Here is a 27,009-nt window from a genome sequence, read left to right on the forward strand (position 1 = left end):
CTAGAAGTGGAGATGTGTTTGAAGCAATCGAGTGGTAGCTTAGGGAGAGCACTCAGGCCCTAAGTTCAAATCCTAGGACTAGCACAAACACATACATACACATTTTAAAATGTTTAAAACTACTCACTAAATACTAGAAGAAGGAAGGCTGCCAATACAAATTGTTTATTAAAATAATTAATGTCATAACTTACCAGCTTATAACCTCATTTGTAACTTTCATAGCCACATTAGAATATATAAGGTCTTATTTTAAAAAATGAAGCTGCAGCTGAATGAGTTCTTAAATTCTTGCACAAATTTAATTTTTTTCATTAGTTAATTTATGGGCATAGATTCTTTGAATTTATTTAGGATTGCCATTGTATTTATCATTGATAATAATCATGTTCAATTATTTTTTTCTTTCTCCTTTTTTTTCCTCTTTTCAATTTTCCCTGTCATTCCTTCCTTTCCTTTTTTTTTTTTTTTTTTTTTAATTTGTGTTTTAGGTGGAGTCTTTCATTTTGGATCAGGATGATTTGGAAAATCCAATGCTGGAAACAGCTTCCAAGTTGCTCTTGTCTGGTACTGCTGATGGTGCAGACCTCAGGACAGTAGATCCAGAAACACAAGCTAGACTAGAAGCTTTACTTGAAGCTGCAGGTATGTCTGAGAATTCTTAAGTTAGTAAAGCCCCTCGATAAAGCCCCTTGTTATTCAACATGTGTGATCTTTTATGTCTGATGTGATAATGATCCAAAGGACTAATCAGTTCTTACTCTGTGGAATTCCATATAACATTTTCTTAAAACATATTTTATTTTTTATTACCAGAGTCAAAGCCACATTCTATAGTGTAGGTATATCTTTAAGAAAAGGATTGCTTAGCTGGGTGTTCGTAGCTCATGCCTTTAATACTAGCTAATTGGAAAGTTGAGATTAGGCCAAGTAACAGCTCCAGGCAGGCCTGGTCACATGTTTGTAATGCCCCTTCTTAACCAATGGCATGATGACTCATACCTATTATCCCAGGGTGGAAAGCCGAAAATAGGCAGGTCATGGTTCAGGTACCTGCCTGGGCAAAAGCAAAATCCCTATCTCAAAAAAATGCTCAGTACAAAGACATGTCTCTCTACTTGATTGCCTGGTAAGCCCAGGGCCCTGAGTTCAAACCCCAGAAACCCTTATCCCCCAACAAAAAGATTTCTTAAACAGTTGGCTTTCCTTACTTTTCAATTCCATATTTGTGAATTTGTATACTTGTTTGCCCGTAGTTATCAACCTTAAAATGAGTTCTCATAGTTTTCATGTTGAGGCAAGGACTAAAAAATTTTAGTCATCCTATTTTTCTCTAGTAAAGTGATACTCTCTCTGCTTTCTTGTTTCAATTCAGTGCCACGTTTTTCACGATTTCATGCTTTTTGCAAGTGATTTCAATGTTTGTAACTCCAAAGAGTTTAGTAGTAAGAGTGCTTATCTGTATCTAATTAAACACCCATGAAACAAAGTTATTTACTAATGAAATGGCACCAGAGACTTTCAGTAGTGTAAGGTAATGGTGGCTTATTATTCAGTAATTACTCAATTTTATAGAGTATAACTGCCATCAGTAATTGTATACTATCCTCTCTTATGTCCCTGAGATCTTCAGCTCAAGGCTTGCACTCTACTACTTTGAGCTACAGTGCTACTTCTAGGCTCCCTTTTGAAAAATTGCAAAGTGACTCATTAAAATGTTTTTGGAGTGGATCCCTATAGGAATTGTGTTTTTACCTATTGATAAAATACATAATCACTTCTCCCTACCTCACTATATCTGTCCTCTCCTCTCTCCCTTTTTCACTTCTTTTTTCTTTCCTCCTCCTCCTCCTCCTCCTCCTCCTCCTCCTCCTCCTCCTCCTCCTCCTTCTCCTCCTTTTTTTTTTTTTTTTGCCTATCCTGGGGTTTGAACTCAGGGCCCAAATTCTGTCCCTGAACCCCTCTGTGCCCAAGACTAGTGCTCTACCCTTTGAGACATAGCGTACCATCTGTCTTAAGTAGTTTATTAGAGATAAGAATCTCAGATCTTCCTGCCTCATCTGGCTTTGAACTGTGATCCTCAGATCTCATCTTCCTGAATAGCTAGGATTGCATAGGCATGAGCAACTGGTATACAGCTTTGTTTTCTTTATTTTTGTAATGGAAAATTTTACACAAGTATTTAGAATGGTATGACCAAAACTATATGTTCATTGTCCACATCCAATAGATATTTTAATTTTGTATTTTGTTTTAATTTTATTTATTTTTAATTTTTTAAGACAGTTTCTTCCCATGTATCCCTGTCTGGCCTGGAACTAAAAATTCTGTCTCTGTCTCTTTAACTGTGGGGATTATAGCTAGGATTATAGATTGCTTGTACCACCAGACTTAGCTTCGTACTGATTTTTGTTTTGTTTTGCTTTGATTTTACAAGTGACTTCTTTGAATCGGGATCCAGACAAGGTTCACATACTTTAAAATGGTACTTTTCTTTGCATATTTTAATCCCAGTAGTTGCTCCTCTCTGCTGTTTTTTTTGTTTTGTTTTTTGTTGAGGAAGCACTCGTTTGTCCTACTTGTACTGTGAATTTTCTTTTATATCATTTAGGTACTGTTTCCTTGTTTATTTTTTTGTGAAGAGTTTGAGCAGTGTTTTAGCTATGTAATTTCTTTCTTGAGAAAGGATACATGGGAGGCAAGTATTTTGAGACATCTGGAAATGTCATCTATCTTCATGGTTGATAGTTAGATCATTTATAGATTCCATTAACATCATTTTCCTTTAGGTTTGGAAACTTCCTCATTGTTACCTGGTTTTTGATGTTTCAGTAAAAAAAGTGTGCTGTATTCAGGATTTTTTTTTTCTTTTTTTCCTTTGGTAGTGGGGCTTGAACTCTAGGCCTGGGCACTGTCCCTGAGCTCTTCAGCTCAAGGACTACCACCCTCTTCCTTGAGCCTCAATGCCACTTCTGGTTTTCTGGTTAATTGGAAATAAGAGTCTCAAGGTCTTTAGTGCTCGAGCTGGCTTTGAACCTCGGTCCTCACTCAGATTTCAGCCTCCTGAATAGCTAGGATTATAGGTATGAGCCACTGTGCCCAGCTGGATTTGTTTTTTTAAACCTTTGCTACTTTTCACTATTCCTTCTTCCTAACATCTCTTAACATTTATTGCATTTATAATTTTTTATAAATCCTTTATATTTTAATAGATAAAAGAAGTATAAACCTCAATGTTTATAAAATGTAATAATACAAAATTATTGAAAAATTAGAAAGCAAAAAACAAAAGAGCAACAAAGCTTTCTTTTACACATTTTTTATGTCAAGAATAAATAAAAACCAGTTACAGAATTTCAAAACAATGAAGTTACTACATGGTAATTTAAAAGCAGTGATATATAGATAATAATGAACCTAAAAGAAAATACTTAGCACAGGATAATTTATTAAAATACTGTACAGTAAAAATAAATCATTTGAAGATCAGACTCAAATTAGGAAAAGAAATTAAATTCCAAAAATATAAAGAAGCCTTCTAGCTATTTAGGAGCCTGAGATCTGAGGATCAAGGTTCAAAACCAGCCCAGGCACAAAAGGACCTGAGACTCTTATCTTCAATTAACCTCTAGAAAATGGGAAGTGGAGCTTGGTTCAAGGGTAGAGTGGTAGCCTTGAGCTGAAGAGCTCAGGGACAGCCCAGGCTGAGTTCAAGCCCTATGTCCCACAAAAAATAAGTAAATAAATAAAGGAAAGTAACTTTAAAGAAAAGTTTAAACAGGAAAAATAACATAGTAACATACTAAAGTCAGATTTGAATTCATAAAAATAATATAAATTTTAAAAAAGAAGGAAAAAAGTATACATAATAATAATACCTATGCACTGGAGATTACATACTATAGACATAATTTTTTGTTTCATTGTGAGTACCTTAAAGTTTGTTTCATGTGTCAGATGATACCTAAGATTTATGCTTGTAGCATAGTATAAAAAGTTTGGAAAGTATATCAACTGGTACATGTTGTGTTGATTTTCTTTTATGTAGCATAAAAAGAAAATCATTTAATCTGTTAAAATTATAATTTTAGATGTACTTTCTATCTTGAGTTTCTGCTAAGTTTATAAGATTACATCTATATATTTACTTACTGTGCTTATCTTTACTAAAATGATCTTTGGATATATGAAATTTTATAAAGGATAAAGAATTTTGATCTCTTTAAAGCAGTGTTTTCATTTATCATCTTGCATATTTCCATTTTGCTATGATTGACAAATATCTTGGATGTCGTTGATCTAGGTAAGCTGAAAAATTGGAGATTCTTTGAAATCCATGACCTTGATATTAGTATTACAACAATATACTTTAATAAAGACAATCTATTTAAATAAATATTACTATTTTAGAATGTAGTACAGCTTTTCATATGTGACACAAACAGTACAGTCATTGCCAGTCTCACTATACCAAGACATATCTTTTGTGCATCTTGATCAGCAGAGAGAAAACTTTAAATAACAGTGAACATTTTGTTATAAGTAAAAACCATAGCTGCTTCTTGTGGAATTGCTTTGGTTTTGTAAGATAATATTTGCCATCATAGATTTTTTTTTTAAAGAAAGAGAGCAACCAGGTTTAAACTGCTTTTGTTACATAATACATTGTACCCCCTTCGCTGTTACACATTTGTTTGGATATACTAATGATTACCAAACATTTAAGTCATTTTGATTTAAATAATTTATTTTTAAGCCTTTAGTAATGTTTCTTAAACTTGAATGTGCTTTCGAATCACTTAGTATTCTTTTCAGAAATGTAAATTTTGGATCAGAACATCACAGAACCTGAGATTTTTTATTTTTTGATAGGCCCCAAGTAATAATAGTACTTCTGTGTAGTCGACCACGCACTGAACATTGGGTTTCTACAGCATATTAGGATCGCTTTTTAATTCTATATCTGCCTAGACTGTACTTGACATTTACTACATTGTATCTGCACATAAAGATAGCTTTAGCAACTGTATTTTTGAAAGCAGTATTGCTGATGTAACTGGGCAACCTGTAATAAGCATCAATTTAGAATAGTGAAGGAAGTTGCAGGGATATATGAGAAGAGTAACAAGTTATTCTTTATCATATTATTCCTATTATGAGTATATAGTAAGTGGTAGATGTGATCAGAAATTAGACTCATATATAGGTTAACATACACACACTTCACACACATTTGCAATTGGTAGCCCAAGTAAATATTCTATTTCATCCCCACCCCCACCCCCACTCCATCCTGGGGCTTGAACTCAGGGGCCTGGGTACTGTCCTTGGATACTTTTTGCTCATGGCTAGCACTCTGCCACTTGAGCCACAGAGCCACTTCTGGCTTTTTCTGTGCATGTTATATAGAGGAATTGAACTCAGGGCTTTGTGCATGCTAGGCGAGCACTCTACCACCACGCTATGCTCCAGGCCCCAAGTAAATATTCTTAAGCAACATTGGTCACTTATGAAAAGTACAATGATGTACTGTTATAGTATGATGTCAAAAAGTCAAAAAAGACTTTCTTCATGTCTCTTTCTCCTTTCTATTTCTCTGGTTTTTGTATAGACTTGTTTTAGGCAGTATTATTCTGTATGTGGTGACAAAAGTAATTAGACAGCTCATGGGTCATATCTTTCCAGTTTAACAACCTTTGAACATAGGTTCTTCTTCCAAAGACATGACAGATGCCTAAATGAAGTCTCCTAATAGTCCCAATGTAGGCTAAAGACCCTTATCTGGTACCAAAGAGTGACAAGATCATGGAAAACATATGATTTTTTTTTTTAAAATTAGATGGAAGAGGTATTTCACAAAAGATTCTAGACAGATAACATATATGTCCATTGTTCTATTTGGAAGTTAGATAAGATATATAGATTTAAGTAATGTGAATTTTCTTTATTTTCCCTTTTGGGTATGTACATATTGGTGTGAAACTAATATAGGAATTGGCAAATTGTCCACGGCGGATGGTAAGGCCTTTGCAGACCCTGAAGTACTCCGGAGGTTAACATCATCTGTCAGTTGTGCGTTGGATGAAGCTGCTGCTGCACTTACCCGTATGAGAGCTGAAAGCACAGCAAATGCAGGGCAGTCGGACAAGTAAGTACTCATTTGCTATGGTTAGTATGAAACAGTTGTTTCAATAAAAATAGTTAATATCCAACATGTATTTTATGTTTCACACTGCTAACATCTTAAAATGTAATGTTCGATTGAGTTTTAATTTCTTTCCATTTTATATATGAGAATTTGAGAGATAATTTTATCACAGTCAAATAAGTGACAAGGAATTAAGCACCATTGTCTGACAACAAGGCTAACTTCTTACCATTTTGATAATACCGTTAGCTTACTTTCTTTTTTTTTTGGCCAGGCCTGGGGCTTGAACTCAGGGCCTGAGCACTTGGGCTTTTTACTCAAGACTAATTGTCTGCCACTTGAGAGTCACAGCATGACTTCTAGCTTTTCTTTTTTTCTCCTGTGTATGTGGGACTGAGGGATTGAACCCAAGTCTTTGTGCATGCTAAACCAAACTCCTGGCCCAAGTTTACTTAAATTTTATTATTTTTATGTATACACTGGTGACAAAGAAATAAATACTCTCCAATTACTTTTACCATTTTCCAGTTGAAACATGTTCTAATGTGTAGTTCTGTCCATTTTAAAGGGAAAGATACTGTGTTATTGTTTGATTTTTGGGCCACTCCTGGCTCTTGAACTCGGGGCCTGAGCACTGCCCCCAAGATTGCTTACACAAGGCCTTGTGCTCCATCATTTTAGCCATAGCTGTACTTCTGGCTTTTTGTAGTTTTGTAGTTAATTGGAGATGAGTTTTAAAGACTTTCTTGCCTATCCTGGTTTTAAACCATGATCCTAAGATCTTAGACTCCAGAGTAGTTAGGGTTATGGGCATAAGTCACAGGCTCCTGGCCTTAATTTATTTATAGCTGCAGCAATGACAAAGCATCCATTTTGTAATCATAAGGCCCCTTGGGTTTAGTTCCCAATACAGGTCCTGTCCTTCCCACTTTTCATCCCTCTAAAATAGATAGACAGTGATAGACAGATAATAAGTAGAAAATAAATACTGATCTAGTTCTCATATGTGACTTATTTTCTTCTGTAATTCATTTATAGTATTTTTTGTAAATTTGATGCTTCAAACAAATTGATGATGGCATGTGGTAAATATAACCAACTCATTCGCAGATTAAATTATGGTTAGTTGTTGAAAATGAACAAATTCCAAAGAAGTGACAATAGAATTATTGTGTTAATTTTCAGTTCTTAGAGTTTTTTTTTTCTTTTTTGGTGGGTCATGTGGCTTGAACTCGATTTAGGTGCTGTCCCTGAGCTCTTCAGCTCAAGGCTACCATCCTACCCTTGAGCCAAGCCCCACTTTCCGGCCTGACTTTCTGTTTTCTAGAGGTTAATTGGAGATAAGAGTCTCAGGTCCTTTGTGCTGGGGCTGGTTTTGAACCTCGATCCTCAGATCTCAGCCTCTGCATAACTAGGATTACAGGAGTGAAACACTGAGCCTGGCTATTTATTTAGTGAGTGGTTTCCCCCTCCCCCGCTTTAAAGTAGCATAAGCATTTTTCTTGTCTTAGCAATTAAGAAAATAAAAATACTCATTTATGGTTCAATCTTGTTAACAATGAGAATAGCTTTGAGGCATGGTATCTTAAGCAATTTCAGCATTTTCTGAACATCACAGAGATACCAGTATTTTCCAAAAGTAAGATAGCTATAAGGACAGTAGGTGATAATCACTGTCCATGTTTGCAGTTTGTAGTTGCCTAAAACATCATTGTATATGTCTGTATGAATTTAGAGAGAAAATGATACCATTAAAGAACTGCCAATTTAAAAAGAATTATCTTGTCTGTTTTTATGAAACAGCTTTTAAACACATAAATGAGGTTATATGAAATCAACAAGTATATGAATTTTCTATTTCTGATAGCTTTTCGATTATTTTGATGTTATCCTATGTTAAATTTGTGTTCTATAATACTCAGTATTATACCAGACCTGTAATTTTTAACTGTGCAAGAAGCTGAGATCTGAGGATCACAATTTGAAGCCAGCTGGAAAGCCAGCCAGCCAGCAAGAAAAGTCCGTGATACTCTTTATCTCCAGTAAACGTACTCAAAAAAGCCAGAAGTGGTGCCGTGGCTCAGATGGTACAGTGTTGGCCTTGAGACAAAACAGCTCAGGGGCAGTACCCAGGCCCCAGCGTAAATAAAATATAGAGTCCTGAATCTTAGGACTATTGCTGTCCTACAAGTAAGAAATTAAGAGTCACCTGGCACTGGTGGCTCACGCCTATAATCCTAGTTCACAGGAAGCTGATATCTGATGATCATGGTTCAAGGCCAGCCCAGGCACAAAAGTTTCTAAGTTTCTTATCTCCAGTTAACCATGAGGAAACTGGAAGTGGCACTATATTTCAAGTGGTAGGACTCTGGCCTAGAGCTAAAGAGCTCAAAGATAGTGCCCAAGCCCAGGGTTCAATCCCCATGACTAACTCCCCCCCCCCCAAAAAAAAAATGGAAAAAGAAATTAGGAGTCATTTAAGAACCAAACCTTGGGGCTTGGATGTAGCTTGATAGTAGTAGAGTGCTTCTCTAGCATGCATGAAACCCTGGGTTTGATTCTAAACTACCACATTAACAGAAAAAGGCAGATGTGGTGCTGTGGCTCAAATTGTAGAGTGCTAGCCTTGAGTAAAAAAAGAAGCTCAGGGACGGCCCTGAGTTCAAGCCCCACGACTGGAGGGGAGTTGGGGGGAAGCGAAGAGACAAACCTATAATATTTGTGCTTGGTAAGGGGGATAATACAGTTACCTGAAATACATTGACACACATCAGTAAGAACTGTGGGCAAAAATATGAAAACAGAAATGCTAGGGTAGGGTTTATATGTAATGGAGAGTGGGTCAGAGAAATCCTTATTTAAAAGAACCATTTTTTCAAACAGCTGTCTTACCAGAGGGACTTGAAGTTGGAGCATAGTTAATATATTTGATATAAGTAATGTGGAAAGAATAAAGGTGACAGAAGATGACATCAGGAAGTTTTGTGCTGAGCTAAATATGATACCTTCAGTCTGGCTGTTAGTAATAGCAGAAGTGGTAGTGAGAACAGATTATCACGAATGCCTTTAATTACTGAGGTTCCAAGGCATGATTCAAGAAGATCGGATAATTGATCATATTTTAAATAAAAAGATTAAGAGGAACCTCATCTTCAATTTTTGAGTTTTATCTGCAAGTGAAAAGAAGTCTATAGAAATTGTTTTGGAAAACTTTTATTAAAGGACTTGTTTAGTTGTTTGTTTTAGTTTACTTGTCTTGAACACAGGGCCTAAGCTCTGACCCTGAGCTTCTCTGTGTTCAGGGTTAGCACTTTACCATATGAGCCCCAACACCACTTCAGGCTTTTTCTATTCATCTGGTACTGAGGAATTGAACTCAGGCTTCATGCATGCTAGGCAAACACTCTACCACTAGACCACATTCCCAGCCCCCTCAGTGACTTTTATATGTAAGAATTTAAACCCAGTAAATTCATATTTAGCTTTTTTGTTATGAAATAATCATTTGTTTTACCACTACTGTTAAATATCAGACATACTGTGTGATTTTTATATTATATCCTAAAATTACAATATTTTTCCTCAAATAGCCGCAGTTTGGCAGAAGCCTGTTCAGAAGGAGATGTAAATGCTGTGCGGAAATTACTCATTGAAGGGCGAAGTGTAAATGAACACACTGAGGAAGGGGAGAGCCTTCTTTGTTTAGCTTGTTCTGCTGGATACTATGAGCTTGCACAGGTTTGTATTACCAAAAATAAATTTCAGACTGAGAATCTAATATATTAAGGAAATGATACACTTTTTCAGCCATTTAATTCAACAGGTAGTTTTGTTAGACATGTTAAATTAACCCTTATAAGTCTTTTTTTATTGTCGGTCATGGGACTTGAACTCAGGGCCTAGGCACTGTCCTTGGGCTTTATCAAAGTCTAGTGCTCTACCATTTGACCTATAGCACCACTTCTGTTTTTTTATTTTGTTTTGTTTTTTATGTATGTGGTACCAAGGAATCGAACCTGGGTCTTCGTGCATGCTAGGCAAGCACTCTTACCTCTAAGTCAAACTCACAGCCCCTCCACTATCCTTTAAACTTATACTTTACTTTTCTAAGGTTTTGTTGGCGATGCATGCAAATGTAGAAGACAGGGGGATCAAAGGTGACATTACACCTTTAATGGCTGCTGCTAATGGAGGACATGTCAAAATTGTGAAGTTGCTGCTAGCTCATAAAGCCGATGTCAACGCACAGTCTTCAACAGGTCATTAGTGTCTTTTTAAAAAATTTTCAATAAATAGTAACATTCTTTAGTAATAATTTTAATTTCATTGTAATGACCATTGGTGTGCCTTTCACAATTCCCTATTTCTTAATTGTGCTATGCATATGTGTACATTGGTATATGAGTTTTAAGGTAAATAGAATATATTTGTATATATTTTTTTCCTGTTCTGCTTTTGAGTAGTTACTTTGCTTATCCATGCTCATTTAGGGTAGATGAGACATTAACACTAACTCTTTTGGAAGTATAGTACTATGAATTATAGTTCTTGAACCCAAGTTTTTTTTTTTCTGGGAAGAGTAGAAAGATAGATAATTCATACCGTACTGTTGAATTATAACTCCCATACCATGAGAAATGAAAGTTATGAAGACATTGTTAGCCTATTTTTTTTTTTTTTTTTTTTTGGATCAGTCATGAGGCTTGACTCTGGGTCTGGATGCTGTCCCTGAGCTTCAGCTCATGGCTACCGCCCTACCCCATAGCACCATTTCTGGATTTCTGGTGGTTAATTGGAGATAAGAGGCTCAGGGACTTTAGTGCTGGCTGTGAACCTCAATCCTCAGATTACAGCCTCCTGAGTAGAAGGATTTGAGTTACAGACATGAGCCACAGTGCCTAGCTAGAGCCTTTTTTTTTTTTTAAATATCAGTAGACTTGTATAAACGTAATTTCTTTCATGTAAAAGTCTTGCAATTATTAGATGTTTTAAATAGCTAAATATCCTCAAAAAAGACTTTTCTTGTAGTGTGGGAGACTTGTTATTAACAGTATTGTTTTGTTGTTGTTATTGGTGATGGTGCTTGTGGGGCTTGAACTCTGGGCCTGAGCCCTATCCCTGAGCTTTTCAATTCAAGGTGAATAGCGTTCTACCATTTTTGAGCCACAGAGCCACTTCCAGTTTTCTGATGGTTAATTGGTGATAAGTCTCAAGGATGTTCCTGCCCAGGCTGCCTTGAACCATGATCCTCAGGTCTTAGCCTCTTAAGAAGCTAAGATTACAGTCATGAGCTCCCTGTACCTGGTGGCAGATTTTTTTTTTTCCACTCCAGCCTTGAATTAAGGGCTTGAGCATTGTCCTTGGACTTTTCTCAAGGCTAGAGCTCTACCACTTGAACCACAGCACTGCTTCCAGCTTTTATATGTATGTAGTGCCGAAGAATCAAACCTGGGTCTTCGTGCATACTAGGTGAGCACTCTAACACTAGGCCAAATGCCTAGAAATGTTCCTATAAATTGGGTTTAGTGCTTGCATATGTGCAAGCCTAGTATCAGGAGGCGGAACCCTAGTTCATGACCAGTCAGGATTAGATAAATAATGAGACAAGTCAAAGAGAAAAAAAATGTCATTGTTAACTAATTGTTAAATCAGTGTTAGGCATTATAATGATATGAAAATAAGGACTATTAAAATATATGGTAATATGCATTTTATATATATATATATATGATGCTGTATACTTTATATATATTGTGTGTTATATGTGTTATATATAAATAATATATAGGGTATATATCTATGTGTGATGATTTTAGGGGGATTTTTGTTTTGTTTGGTTTCGGGGTTGTTTGTTATTTTGCTAGTCCTGGGACTTAAACTCAGGACCTGGGCATTGTCCTTGGACACTTTTTGCTCAAGGCTAGAGCTCTGCCACTTGAGCCATAGCACCATTTCCAGCTTTTTCTGTATATTTGCTACTGAGGAATGAAATCCAGGGTTTTCTGCATGCTAGGCAAGCACTCTACCATTAGGCTACACCCCTCACCCCTAAGGGTTTTTTTTTGTTCTTGTTTGGCAATACTGGGACTTGACATTTTAGATTCATGGACTTTACTCATGAGTGGAATTCTGCCATTTGACCCATGCTCTCATTTTTAACTTTGTGCAGGTTAATTAGACATAAGAATCTTGAAGTTTTCTTTGCTCTGGTTGTCTTCAAACCTCACCTATTCTTAACAATATTTTAAGATGAAGCTCATAATTTTTCTGGTTAAAGCTAATAATTTTTTTCTCATTTTTAAATGAATTCTGTTTTGGAGGTAGAATTTTTCCATTCTTTCACAACTGTACAGTTGTATTAAAAAGTACATATATGTATAGACATGAATCTTTCAATGTAAATCTTTAAGGATCGCTGTTTTTACAAAAGAAAGACCAAGCACATGCAAAAACACAAAACAATTGCTAATATTTATTGGGATTAGAGTCCATCAGCCTTCTTAATGTAAAGTAAGTGCTTTTGGGGGTTTCTATTGGTTTATGTTGATTTCTTTTTTCTATTCTTCATTAAAACAGGCAATACAGCATTGACATATGCTTGCGCTGGAGGCTATGTAGATGTTGTAAAGGTGCTCTTGGAATCCGGTGCTAGTATCGAGGACCATAATGAAAATGGTCATACTCCTCTTATGGAAGCTGGAAGTGCTGGACATGTAGAAGTAGCCAGATTGCTGCTAGAAAATGGGGCTGGCATTAATACGCATTCCAATGAATTTAAGGAGAGTGCCCTTACATTAGCATGTTACAAAGGTACAGTATAAACCTCTTTTAAAATAAAAGTTTAAAAAAACATAAAATTAAATTGTTTTTTAAAAATCTGTTGTTTTTTAATTACCAGTAAGGTATGGCACTAATTTGTGATATGAGATTAAATGCTTTTATTTAATGTTTTTAAGTAGTTCTAGGAGGAGTTGATATTCAGTAAAGCAGTTTATGAATACAATGGATCATGATATTCAGTAAAGCAGTTTATGAATACAATGGATCATGATTACTGTCATCCCTTTCAGCACTACCCTACCTTGCCAACTCACTTCTTCCCTCACTTTTCTTAATTATGTAGGCTATACATGGAAATTTTTACTGTGTTCTCCCTCACTTCTTTTTTTCTTAAGTTTTTTTTATTGTAAGGGTGTTGTACAGAGGAGTTATAGTTACATAAGTAAGGTAATAAGTACATTCTTTGTCAAGCATTGTTAACCCCTCCCTCATTTTCTCCTACTTTCCTCCCCTCTCCTCCCCCAACCCTCTCCTCTTCAAGTTGTAAGATTCATTTCCATCCTAGTGTTGTCCCTCTTCTTCATTGAATTACCCCCTTTCCCTGACCCCACTCCCATCCCCTTTTTAAGTACTCCTATTCAAGACCTCCATGTGAGGCCTGAAATGAAACTATTACAAGGAGGTGCAAGAGAAACATTAGTATTCCCTGGCACAAGCAGGAGCTTTCAGAGTAAAGATCCAGAAGCTCGATAAATCAAACAAAGACTTTTAATAAATAGGACTGCATTGAACTAAAATATTTCTGTGTGGCAAAAAGACATAGTTAGCAAGCTAAAAATCAGCCTGTATTTTTGTCAGCTGCACATCAGACAGTTGCCTAATATCCTACTGGTTGTATCATAAAGGGTTTTTAAAGGATTTCGGAGTTTAATATGTAAATGTTTAAAATACAATATGAATTCAATATTATATATACTATTAGAATTGACAATTGATCCAGTTGCTTTATAAGAAAATTATTTAATTTTAATGTGAACTAAGTTTTGTGGTAGTTTTTCATGTGGGACCAAATTTTTTTCTAGTTCAGAGTGTATGTTTGAGAAAACAAAGGCCATCTCACCTGAAAATTTATGTATTCCTCTCCCCTCCTCCCCCCCAACTGTGGGGCTTGAACTTGGGCTTGAGCACTGTCCCTGTGCCTTTTTACTCCAGGCTAGCACTCCACCGCTTGGAGCTATAGCTCCACTTCTGGTTTTCTGGTGGTTAATTGGAGATACGAATATCATGAACTTTTTCTCCCTAGTTGGTTTTGAACTGTGATCTGAATAGCTAGAATAATAGACATTGTTTTGGACTGGCCAGAATTTCCCTAAAGAGACATCCATTTTGTAATGTTCTAGATTCTTTTGTGTGTATATGTGACAGTCCTGGGGTTTGAACTCATACCTTAAGCACTATCCCTGAGTATTTTTCTGCTCAAGCCTAGCCGTCTACCACTTGAACCACAGTACCACTTCTCGCTTTTTCTGTTTATGTGGTACTGAGGAATTGAGCCCTGGCTTTTGTGCATCCTATGCGAGCACCCTACTACTAAGCCACATTCCAAGCCCCCTACATTCTTAAAGAGCAGCCACAGGATGAAAAAATTTCAGATTCCTGGGTTGAAGCAGAGAAACTATTATAAAGTGGTATGTTCTTTTTTTTTTTTTTTAAATAAGGACCTTAAAAGAACAAGTGTCATGCAAATTTTGGTCTATTTATTCATAAAGTCACTTCATTGTTCCATATCTTCTCTGTGCTATATTTTTATCGTAAAATAATTGATCATTCTTGACTCTGAGTTATCAAGAAAAGGTTACCATAACAAGTACAAAACATAAAGAAACAATCATTCTCAGGGCTAATAATGTCTTTACTTTTGTGTAACCGTATATATAAGTGGCTCCGAAAATTTTGCATACTAGCTTTTAATTTCCTCAGCCTAGGCCTAACCTTGTTTGTATTTTATTCCATTCTGAGAGTGGCCAAGACTGTGATATTGTTTGAAATAATTGTCATGGGAAGCATGAGAAAATGATGTTAATTACATGACAAAACATAATAACATACTTTAAATGTTTTGGTTATTTGATGGTTCAGGTTTTCAGAGAGGTAGCACAGCTGAAGGCCCTTAGTTCTCCAGTTCTCTTTGATAATTTGTCAAGAGGCTGAGAGTCATTGAAAAGGGAAAGAGAAACATGATTTATTTAAATGCTTTGGTTATTTCACGTACACATTTTCCTGTGGGGAGCTCATCTGAAGACCCTTACTTCCCTAGTCCTCTTGTATTTTGATAAAGGCTGAACTTTGCTGAGAATTGGAGGAATAAAGCCTGGAAGTGGGCTCATTAGATCTCTAATATTTGAACGCAGATATGCCTTTATTTCATTACTGAGTCCCAGCAGGTCAGAGAGCCTTGACTCTTAACATTCCCCTTTGCTTGTAGCCTCACCTTTTCAAAAATGGCACCTGAGATTGAGGTTTGCAGGCATCAATTACAGGCTGATTTAGGGGAACTAAATAAACTTTTTGGAATGCATCTCTACTACAGCCCAAGAGCCATGAAACTTCCTCTGTTTCTGGTGAGGTTTCTTAGGACCAAGGTTGACAAGATGAGATAATTAGCATATGAATTGAAATTGAGCCCTGATAGAGCTATTTGGAAGTTGAGTATGATAGACAGTTTGAGATGACATTGGAGGTTGGAAAATAGCCATAGATGTAGCTGTTACTGAAGTTGTCTTTCCCTCCCAATTTCATTTGTTTATAAATTGATTATTAGTTCATTCCAAATAAAGCTGGAGTCAGATAGGGAAGTTATTTTTTTTCCTTACATAGTCTTTATGTAATATAATTTGCTTTGCATTTTTAAACACTAAACATCTGAACTTAAACATGGTTTATTTGAAAGTGTACAAAAGTTGTGTATATATCTCAGTGGATATGTTTGTGTTCATATCTAAATAGATGACTAGAAATTCAATTTACATTGTTTCATAAACATGCTGGTCCTAATTTACACTAAGTAGGTTACCCCAGAAATTTTTCTTGAATTGATTATTGAAATTTCAAATATATTTCCTCATAGAAATAGTTTAAATGATTGTCATCCCAGGTTATTTGTTTGAAGGCTACCTTATTCTGTGGAATTAGTAAAATAAATATACTATGCCCAAATTCCTAAAACATTACAAACAGAATAGTCCAGATATTTGAACGTGGCATCTTTGTTTACCTGCAGTAAAGATTATAATAAAGGCCATTTCTTAAGGCAGTAGTACCACTTACATTATTTATTTAAAAGTTATGGTTGGGCACCTGTGGCTCATGCCTATCAGGAGGCTGAGGATTACAGTTCAAATACAGGCATAAAAGTCCCTGAGAGACTCAGCTCAAATTAACCACTCAAATCCTAAGTGGAGCTGTGTCTCAAAGTAATAGAGCACTAGTCCTGAGCAGAAGAGCTCAGGGATAGTGCTCAGTCCCAGAGTTCAAATGCCCTTCCTCCACCCACAAAAATATAAAATTGACCCCCCAAAAAAGTAAGTTTGATGGTAGCTTATAGCTGGCTTTATTATTATGCTTGATATTTAATCATAAATAAAGATTATTTTGCTGTAAAAGTATTTTCTAAATGAATTATCTCTGAGTAATCTAACAATTTTGGTTTAGGACATTTAGAGATGGTGAGATTTCTTTTGGAAGCTGGTGCTGATCAAGAGCATAAAACAGATGAAATGCATACTGCTTTAATGGAGGCTTGCATGGTAAGATTGATGAAATAATGTTTTTATGTTAGACAAAAGCTTTATCATAAACTTATTGTGAAGTAGAACTCTAGAGCCTATCTGAATTACCAGTAGTTTTAAGTCTCTTAATTTACATTGAATACTTTCTAAAGATTTATAATTCAAGCTGCAATTTTTTACTTTTGGACAATTCTTTAGTAATACTTTAGTTGATACAGAAGTGATTTTTTTTTTCAGATTGATCAGTGACATTAAAGGAAAAGTATCCAGAGTAACTATACTATGTATAATATGTATCGCAAACCAGTAAAATAAAAGAATACTTGTAGTTTTTGCTATATAATTCTCGTCCATATGGTATTTTCTGAACCCTGAAAGTTTTTTAAAAGTTTGTACTTGAAAGTAGATCATAATAGACAAGGTAGACCGGAATACAACTGGCAGTATATTTAAGAACAGTGTGACAACGATTATAAACGAACCCAAATGAATTTGTGTTTTTCTCAACTTTAATTCAAAAATTATTATTGAAAGTTTTTTGGTGGGTCGTCGGGCTTGAACTAGGCCTTGCCGCTGTCCCTGAGCTCTTCAGCTCAAGGCTATTGCCCTACCCGTAAGCCAAGACCCACTTCCCTATTTTAGAGGTTAATTGGAGATAAGAGTCTCAGGTCCTTTTTTGTGCCCGGGCTGGCTTTGAACCTTGATCCTTAGATCTCAGCCTCCTGAGTAGTTTACAGGAGAGAGCCACTGGGCCTGGCTTAACTTAGTGATTTTTAAAGATATTATACAACCATCATGTAATACTTGTTATATTCTTTTTTATTAACCTAAGTGCATGCTTTTTTGAGCAATTATAAGTCTTATTCTACAAAGTGAGGGTAAGGATAATACATTTTCCTAGGGTTCATGTGAGTACTGAAAGATAAAACTTCAATAAAACACGTGATATTAGTAGTTTTAACAATTTCCTGTGATGAAAAGTTAGTCATTATTGTTACTCTCTGGCAGAATCCATCTATGTATAGCACCTTTTGGTTATTTTCTTAAAAATAAAATACATTATTCTGAAAACCTGCCAAATGTACACCAAAATTAAATTTTGTAAATAAATGAAAAATAGCTGCATGTCATAAGACACATCTATAGTTGAAAAGATTATATTTGATGCTGACTTGGGCTGCATAGTAAGTTACAGGTTAGCCTGGGCTATGTACAAGGCCTTGTCTTAGGGGACAGAGTATTTATTGATAAAAGTGACATTGGTAATGTAATGAGACAGATGCAGGCGCGTGGATGAAATAGCATGAAATATCTGTGAGATAGTAAATAAAAGAGAAAAAATTATTCAAAAGTAATAAATAGAAGAGGTTTATCAAGGAAAAATGGAATCAAAAAGAAGCTTGAGATTACTAATTAAGGAAAAGTGACAAAATTAACTGCATAATTAAAAACTACTGTTTTCAACTGCTAAATGTAGATTTATTCTTATTTAAATAGAGGTCAGTAAACTTCATTGTATAATAATTGAAACATTTCTAATTTTTCTAGATAGTTTTAATGGTGATTTAATTCTTCTTAATTGCATTATGACTAGGACGGCCATGTTGAAGTAGCTAGGTTACTTCTTGACAGCGGTGCCCAAGTGAACATGCCTGCTGATTCATTCGAGTCACCACTGACTTTGGCTGCGTGTGGTGGGCATGTAGAACTTGCAGCCTTACTTATTGAGAGAGGAGCTAGCCTGGAAGAGGTCAATGATGAAGGTTATACACCTTTAATGGAAGCAGCTCGTGAAGGACATGAAGAAATGGTGGCATTACTTCTAGGACAAGGTAATCAAGTCATTCAAGACATTAAGACATAAAACATGAGTAAAATTTATGTTTATTGAATTTATTGTTTTACCACTTGTAGATTGGTCTCAGTGAAATATTGATGTCCACACTTAGAAAGTAGTTGCCATTAAAATGGCTCCCATACTGTTAAAACAAAATCAGATAGACTTTAATATAGCAGAGAAGTGTTATTAGTGCAATGTGAATAACAAAAAGAAGTAAACAGAATTGGGCTTGGTATAGGAGATACCATAATACAAAATGTTTATCAAGCTGGTAATATTGAGGGTATTCTTACTAATAATAGAACGGTTGATTCATACAATAATATGAGAACCACTGCCATAATGACTCATGAGAGTGAAAAGGGTACGTATTAGGCTAGTTGTACTATACCTAGAATCCCAGTACTTAGAATCCTGATTTTTAGGGAAAAAAAACAAGGCTTATATGAAACTGGGAAAAGTGAAACAGTAGTTAAAATATCATAAGGCTAGACATTTCTCAAGAGGTGATTCTAATTAAAATGTATGCACATGTGAAATGATTTTAAAGAAACCTTTGGTAAAGTTATAATAGACACTAAAAAAAGTGATAGAGTAAAATGGGCTCCTTTATGTATGGTGAGTTATGACTAGGAGGGTGAAAAGTAAGTGGAGGGTGAATATAGTTGATGTTTTATTGCTACATGAAATTCAGACCTGTGCGACTTACGGGAACTTTTTTTTTTTGCCAGTCCTGCACCTTGAACTCGGGGCCCCGGCCTGTCTGTCCTTGGGCTTTCTTAAGGCTAGAGCTTTACCACTTTTTCTGGCTTTTTTCTATATATATGGTACCAAAGAATCGAGCCTGGGTCTTCATGCATGCTAGGCAAGCACTCTACCACCAGGCCAAACTCCTGGGCCCAGGAGTCTTTATTAGAAAGTCAGCAACTGTGAGAGAACTCAAAAATTTGCAGACCCAGGGCCTTTGACCCTTTGAGCCAAGCCCTACTTTCCCCTTTTTCTGGAGGTTAATTGGAGATAAGAGTCTCAGGTTCTTTTGTGTACCTAGGCTGACTTTGAACCTTGATCCTCAGATCTCAGCCTCCTGAGTAGCTAAGATTACAGGCATGAGCCACCAGCATCCAGCTATTAACTTCCATTACGTACTACTTACTTTTACCTCTTATTACTACTGTCATCTTATTTATGGGATCTAGCAGCTTACTTTTCTCAGTGCTTTTACCATATGACTTATATCTCTGGCGAAACAAATATTTTAGCTGTGTAATTCAAATGTGGACTTGTGAAATTTTTTGTTGTTTGTTTTGCCAATCCTGGTGCTTGAGCTCAGGACCTGGTCCCTTTACTTGGACTTTCTCAATGATAGCACTCTACCATTTAACTGTGTTACCAAGGAATCTAACTCAGGGCTTTGTGCATGCTGGGCAAGCTCTCTACCATTAGGCCATGCTCCTGGCCCTTGTGAATGGTTTTAATTATTTTTTTACTTAATGGTTTATTAATTGTTAATTTGAACTTCTCCTAAGATTAGGGAAGCTGGGTGCCAGTGTCTCATTCCTGTAATCCTACTTGGGGAGGTTGAGATCTGAGGATCATGGTTCAAAGCCAGCCCAGGCATGAAAGTCTGTGAGGCTCTTATCTCCAGTTAACCACCAGGAAACTGGAAGTGGCCCTGTTGCTTAAGTGGTATCTTTGAGCTGAAGAACTCAGGGACAGCTCCTAGGCAAAGATTAGGGGACAGATTCTTTTTTAGTATAGTAATATACATGATTAGGAGATATAGTTAATCTTATTTTGCACTTGTCTGAAATAAGGTAATGAACTCACATTAGTTGGAATCTCTATTTTAGGGGCGAATATCAATGCACAGACAGAAGAAACTCAAGAAACTGCCTTGACTCTAGCTTGCTGTGGAGGTTTTCTGGAAGTGGCAGACTTTCTCATTAAGGCAGGAGCTGATATAGAACTAGGCTGTTCTACCCCTTTAATGGAAGCTGCTCAAGAGGGTCATTTGGAATTAGTTAAATACTTACTCGCTGCAGGTATGCATTTTTGCATTTGAGTGTTCTTTCTTTGTTTCTTTAAGAAAAAATGTCAATAGAACAAATACTCTGTTGGAACTGTGATGTGAAAGACCTTTCTGAATAGTTTTATCTCCGCTTAAATTTCAGTTTCTGTTTGTACTTTTTAAATTTCTTTTTTTTTAAGTTGCTGAAAGTATTCTCTATTCATAGAAATGGATAAAGCTATTTTATTTAATTTCAGGAAGCATCGATTATCTTCTAGAAGTATCTAATGTTCATTTATGTTGTATCATTCTTTTATTAAGTATAAATTGTTTGCTAACTGCTACAGGAGCTAATGTTCATGCAACAACAGCAACAGGAGATACAGCACTAACATATGCTTGTGAAAATGGTCATACTGATGTAGCAGATGTACTATTGCAGGCAGGAGCAGATCTGGTAAGCTCTTAAGTTTTAAATCTTTTTTTATTTGTATTTTTGTCTTTGTTTACTACATTTTGACTGTAGATCTTTGCATGTGGTAGAGCTAGTACTCTGAGTGAACTATACCTCACCCCTACTTTTAAAACCTTAATTTTTAAAATTAAGTAATATAGCTGGTGCCAGTGGCTTACTTTATAATCCTGGCTACTTAAAAGACTTAGATCTTGACTCTCAGTTCATAGTCAGTCTAGACAGAGTACTTTAAAGAATCCCACATCCAAAATCACTAGCACAAAGCTGGACTGAAGGTATGATTAAAATGATAGAATGCCATCTGAGTAAGTGGAAAGCTATAAGTACAAGTTTTTTTTTCCCCCTTTATCTTGTGTGGTTTTTGTTTTTTTTTTTTATTTCCCCCTACATTGGAAAGGGAAACTTTCCTGTTAAACATTTTAATACATATTTTTCTTAAGAATTTACTTAGGTATTTTAGAAAACTTGCTATATTTTTACATTGCCTACAACATTTAGAACGTTATTTAGTTTAAAAAGTATTGAAAATAGTAAAAGTCCTCACCCAATTAAGTTGTAATTTAATAAAAGATGAAACAATCACTGTGCTAGATAAATAAAATCAGTTACATGATAAATATGTCCATGGAACATATAGCAATCTAATGATTACTACTTGCTTAGTTAATAGCAGTAAGCCAAATATCTTAAAATAAGCATCAACAATATTTAGCCAGCTGCTCGTATAATGTATAAATTATATACTTAATTTTGATGTATATATATTTATTTCTGTATAATGGATACTGTTTCAGATGTAATATAATTATAAGTCTTCAAAATTTTCTTATAGGATTCACAATTGCTTAATCCTGTAGATTCTCCATTCTTTTCTATGTTCTCCAGAAAGCTCTTAATAATTATTTGCAATGGATTTATATCTTTAGCCTTGTTGTTCTTGAAGTTGTTTGTAAGGTGGAGGAAATGATCAACATACAGGCATTTATATCAAATATAAGGAATATCACTTACATTGATATGGCTAGAGTGCCATCCATATATATATTACTCCATCTCTCTGATCTATTTTGTAGGAAGAAGAGAAACTACAAGGTAGATTTAGCATACTGCTAAGCCTAGTAACTCCTGTTTTAAATTACTATTTTTGTAAAATATGTTTCTAACATAGAGTTTAAAAATACATTTCTAAATTGATTCCAAAAAATGCTATTTTATGTATTATTTTCTGAGGTTAATATAGTTTTGTGTTTTATTACAAAGACATTTATTCTCCAGCAATGAAATACAAATTAAATTTGTATTTTTCCAAAAACAGGAGCATGAATCTGAAGGTGGGAGAACTCCTTTAATGAAAGCTGCAAGAGCTGGTCATGTTTGCACTGTTCAGTTTTTAATTAGTAAAGGTAAGTTAATAGGAAGTTATTCTTCTTCTCCACTCCCCTAATGTTTTTTATATAATCTAGAGCTTTGAGGAGAGGTAAAAAAGATAAATGATGAGTAGATAGTTTATAATAATCCTATAACAGAATAGTTGTTATATCAGGTTTTCCACTTGCTACAAAATCATTGTACAAAGGAAAATTTCTCTTTTTCAGCTTTTGATAGGTATAGTCTTCTGTTCATGTATTACATAGGGATTTTGGTCTTTCTCTTACTTAGAAATTATTAGCAGGTAACCCTCCTACTTTCTATTTCTTTTGGCCTAAGATTTTTTTCTTCATAATGTATAGAGAGATGGTTATTATTACAGCTCAACAGATGTTCAAAAATGAAATAATATGATTGCAAAATGCATTTGGATTTGCATTCTTGGTAATTCTAGTTTGAATACCAAAGACCTAATGACCAAAATAGTATTTTATTATCCTTTAAATTACTTCTTAGGTATTCACTATATTAACTATTGTTAAAGTTGTTTTTCTTAAAACCATCACATTAAAGATTTCACTCTTTTTCCCACATTGATAAAGTCTGTTTGGCCCTAAACAATTTTAGGTTAATTTATTATTATTTTATTATCAAGTTCACAAAAGAAAACAAATTTATAAGTGAGAATAGTTAAAAATAAATCGAACTTCACCAGGTGTGGTGGCTCCAACCTGTAATTCTAGCTATTCACGAGGCTGAGATCTGAGGATCAAGGTTCAAAGCCAGCCCGGGCACAGAAAGACAAAATGACTTGTGACTCTTATCTCCAGTTAACCTCTAGAAAAGGGAAGTGGGTCTTGGCTTAAGGGTAGGGCAATAACATTGAGCTGAAGAGTTCAGGGATAATGCCCAAGCAGAGTTCAAGCCCCGTCATCCCCCCCCCCCCCACACACACACACAAATAAAAAATAATAACTCAACGGACCGGGAGTTTGGCCTTGTGGTTAAAGTGCTTGCCTAGCATGCATGAAGACCCGGGTTCGATTCCTCGGTACCACATACATAAAAAAAAAAAAGCCAAAAGTGGTGCTGAGGCTCAAGTGGTAGAGCTCTAGCCTTGAGAAAGTCCAAGGACAGTGCTCAGACCCTGAGCTCAAGCCCAGGATTGGTAAAAAAAACACACACACACACAAATAATAATAATAACTCGAATTTCTAGAATTCTGTTTATACGGAATTACTGGTTATGTCTCAGACATTTATTTTATTCTTTTTGTTGTTGGTCGTGGGGCTTGAACTCTGTTCCTGGGCGTTGTCCCTGAGCTCTTCAGCTCAAAGCTACCACCTTACCCCTGGAGCCACAGCACCATTTCTGGTTTTCTGGTGGTTAATTGGAGTTAAAAGAGTTTCACTGACTTCAGTGCCTGGTCTGGCTTTTTGAACTGAGATCCTCAGATCTCAGCCTCCTGAGTAGCTAGGATTACAGGCATGAGCCACAGCACCCAGCTATCTCAGACATTTTAATCCTTAGACCTTACAGGTATACATTTGTGATATTTTCAAGAATAGATAGCATTATACTCAAATTGCTTTGTTGAATTGAAACTTCTTAAGAGTACAACTAATTTAGATAATACAAATAATTAAAATTTAAAAAATAATGAGGTGGATTGGGAGGTTGGGTGGACTTAACAATAAATACTCTGATAATTCCTAAAGTCCAAGAGGGAGAGATGATTGCCTAGTGATAGAATACTTGCCTAGCATGCACAAAGACCCATGTTTCATTCCTTGATAGAGAAGCTGGAAGTGGTATTGTAATTCTAATGGTAGAGCTCTTGGCTTGAGCAGATCTCAAGGATAGTGCTCAAGCCCTGAGTTCAAGCCCAGGACTAGGAAAAAAAAAAAGAGAGATGATATTATGCTTGTTTTCTATTCCTTATTCATCTTTTACATATTTAGCCTATATAGACAATGTGATTATTTTTGTTGGTTTTAACCTATCTTTTCTATAGCAACACTAAAAATGTAAATGAAATTTTGTACTTTACAGATTTTTAATACATTTGCTTAGGAATAATACAATTATTCCCAATTAAAAGATAGTTGATTTTCTGCTACATATGAGCAAAATATTTTATTTTTATCTGGGATTAACTTTAGGATAATTCAAGGTGTTTGAAGGCAATTGCTAGGGGTTTATTTGAATTTGAGATATGGGTTGTGTGGTTGTATTATTGAAGCTAAGTAATGGGTATGTAGAGTTTCTTTATACTGTTGCCTTTATTTTTCATGATTTTATGCGAAAGCATTACAGTGATTTTTCTGTCTTCTGATTTAGGAGCAAATGTGAATAGAACCACAGCTAATAATGACCATACAGTACTGTCCCTGGCTTGTGCAGGTGGTCATCTGGCAGTTGTGGAACTACTTTTGGCTCATGGGGCAGACCCTACACATCGTTTAAAAGTATGTAACTGAAGTGTTCCAAACAGCGTTATAAATTTAATTTTTCACCCTACAAAATAGCATGTAGAAGTTAACATTTGTAATCTATTTTGAGTATTTTGTTTTCACTAGGAAATTTTTTTTAACTAAATCCATGATTTTAATGTAAATAAGTTAACTGTTTTCTTTTTTTCCCTTTTTATTCTTTTAGGATGGTTCAACTATGTTGATAGAAGCAGCAAAGGGTGGTCATACAAGTGTTGTTTGCTATCTTTTAGACTATCCTAATAACTTGCTTTCAGCCCCTCCACCAGATGTCACTCAGTTAACCCCTCCGTCTCATGATTTAAATAGGGTAAGATTCAAATTAAAGCATTTTGTAAATTATCTCCACTTTTTCTCCTTTTTGCTTATATTTTATATGACTAGACTTTTTGGTTAGAAAATATATTTATAACTTTATAGTAGTTATATGGTGTATAAGTATAGTACTTCCATGCAGTATTTATTATTCAGCATATACTTATATATATACTTACATACTATGATACATATATATACACACACTATATATATCTGATGTAACATATTCTTGGCTGATACAGTTTTACTAAGGTCAGTATAGCAACTTGAATTTGAAGCTCATTTTCAAAAAGAGTGGTATTCCTATGGCTCATGGTTAGTATGCAGAAGTCCGTCATGTAAGTTTTTTAGCACCAAAAAAAGCATACTTTGGAAAAGGATTTTTGATACCAGCTTATTTTTTGAAAATAAGTCATTGTGGCGACACATTAAAGATAATTGAATATATCTATAATTGATTCTTTGTTAGCATAGTATTTAATGAATTAATGTAGAAAGAGAAGGCACAATCAATTATTGTCTTTTATCTTAGGCACCTCGTGTTCCAGTTCAAGCACTGCCCATGGTTGTACCACCCCAGGAGCCTGACAAGCCACCTGCCAATGTTGCTACTACCCTCCCCATTAGGAATAAAGGTCAGTTATACTTCTAAAAACTATTTTGTACATGTTGTCCAGGTGAAAATAACCTTAACACCCCCTCCCAGCACACACACACACCCTCACCTCAAAAAAAAAAGCTAGGCAGTTACAATTATTTTTCCACAAAGACTGAATTTTACTAACTTGGAATAATTCAAGAATTTTCTAACCAATAAAAAAAGCATGTAATTATGAGAGAAGATAGTTATTGACACTATATGTGCCAGAATTGAAAGTTCTACCAAGAGAAATTCAAAGGCTCATTTTTGATAGAATTTTGGTTATCCATGATTTCCTCTAACAATTAGTAATTTTCATTCGTGTTAACCTGGTGTAATGGGGTGATATTTTTATAAAATATTTACTAAATATTTGTAATGATGTAAGCCATAAAGATTAATAAGTTGGATCTAATATTAAATTTTATTTTAAAATAACTGGTTTAACATTTCCTCAACCAATAATTAAAAGCTACTTAAGATGTACTTGTTTAACATTTCTCTAGAATTCTGAGGTCCATATTTGATTTGTGGATGTTATACCATGCATGTTCTTAAGTTATGTCCCGAAACATACCTACCAGTTTTGAGTCGTTTTTTGTTTTTGTTTTTTTGAAGTTTTACTTGAAGAACCAGTGCAGTTTTTATATTTTGGTTTTAGCTACCTATCTTGTTTTACCAACAAAAATGTTAAGTATTTCTACCAACTCCTTTCAGTCCTTACTACCAACTTAAAGCCTTGGTACGTTTTTCAATTGGTTGCTAAACCTGTACTGTAGCCAGATCAGTCCATTCGCCTGGCTGTCAGAAGATACAGAGGATGGCATAGTCCAGCATCTCTTCCACTGAAACTGAATCTCAGTTCTCTATTGGCCAGGTAGCCGTGTGGATATGTGAATTTATATCTTAACACTCTTGAAGATGATAGACCCCAACAAAGATATATTTTAGTTGGTTTTTAATTTCTTGCTACTACTTAGTTGTTTGGGCACTCTTTGTGTGTATGTGTGTGTGTTTAAAGGGCAAACTAGTTGTGGAAAAACCTTGACTTAGAGGTCTGAGTTTTCTCTACACCTAAATAATTTGGCATTATTTCTCTGTTCTTATGGTGAGGTTTTACATCTTTATGATCATATGAAATATCTACACAT

General features: G+C 35.3%; 1 protein-coding gene across 2 annotated transcripts in view; it reads left to right on the forward strand.

The window, feature by feature from the left end:
- The window catches only part of Ankrd17 (ankyrin repeat domain 17), a 129,211-nt gene that overhangs the window by 51,566 nt on the left and 50,636 nt on the right, over window positions 1–27,009 (forward strand). For both annotated transcript variants that reach the window (XM_090343445.1, XM_090343446.1), the window contains exons 2-14: window positions 492–645; window positions 5,992–6,148; window positions 9,739–9,886; window positions 10,260–10,407; window positions 12,725–12,958; window positions 16,640–16,734; window positions 18,311–18,548; window positions 20,407–20,598; window positions 20,912–21,021; window positions 22,355–22,442; window positions 24,749–24,876; window positions 25,067–25,210; window positions 25,751–25,853. In XM_090343445.1, the coding sequence (XP_090199571.1) occupies window positions 492–645; window positions 5,992–6,148; window positions 9,739–9,886; window positions 10,260–10,407; window positions 12,725–12,958; window positions 16,640–16,734; window positions 18,311–18,548; window positions 20,407–20,598; window positions 20,912–21,021; window positions 22,355–22,442; window positions 24,749–24,876; window positions 25,067–25,210; window positions 25,751–25,853 (1,939 nt within the window). The remainder of the gene's footprint in view (window positions 1–491; window positions 646–5,991; window positions 6,149–9,738; window positions 9,887–10,259; window positions 10,408–12,724; window positions 12,959–16,639; window positions 16,735–18,310; window positions 18,549–20,406; window positions 20,599–20,911; window positions 21,022–22,354; window positions 22,443–24,748; window positions 24,877–25,066; window positions 25,211–25,750; window positions 25,854–27,009) is intronic.

Source organism: Megascapheus bottae, chromosome 13, assembly GCF_031878675.1.
Source record: "Megascapheus bottae isolate mThoBot1 chromosome 13, mThoBot2.hap1, whole genome shotgun sequence".
NCBI classification, from domain to species: Eukaryota; Metazoa; Chordata; class Mammalia; order Rodentia; family Geomyidae; genus Megascapheus; species Megascapheus bottae.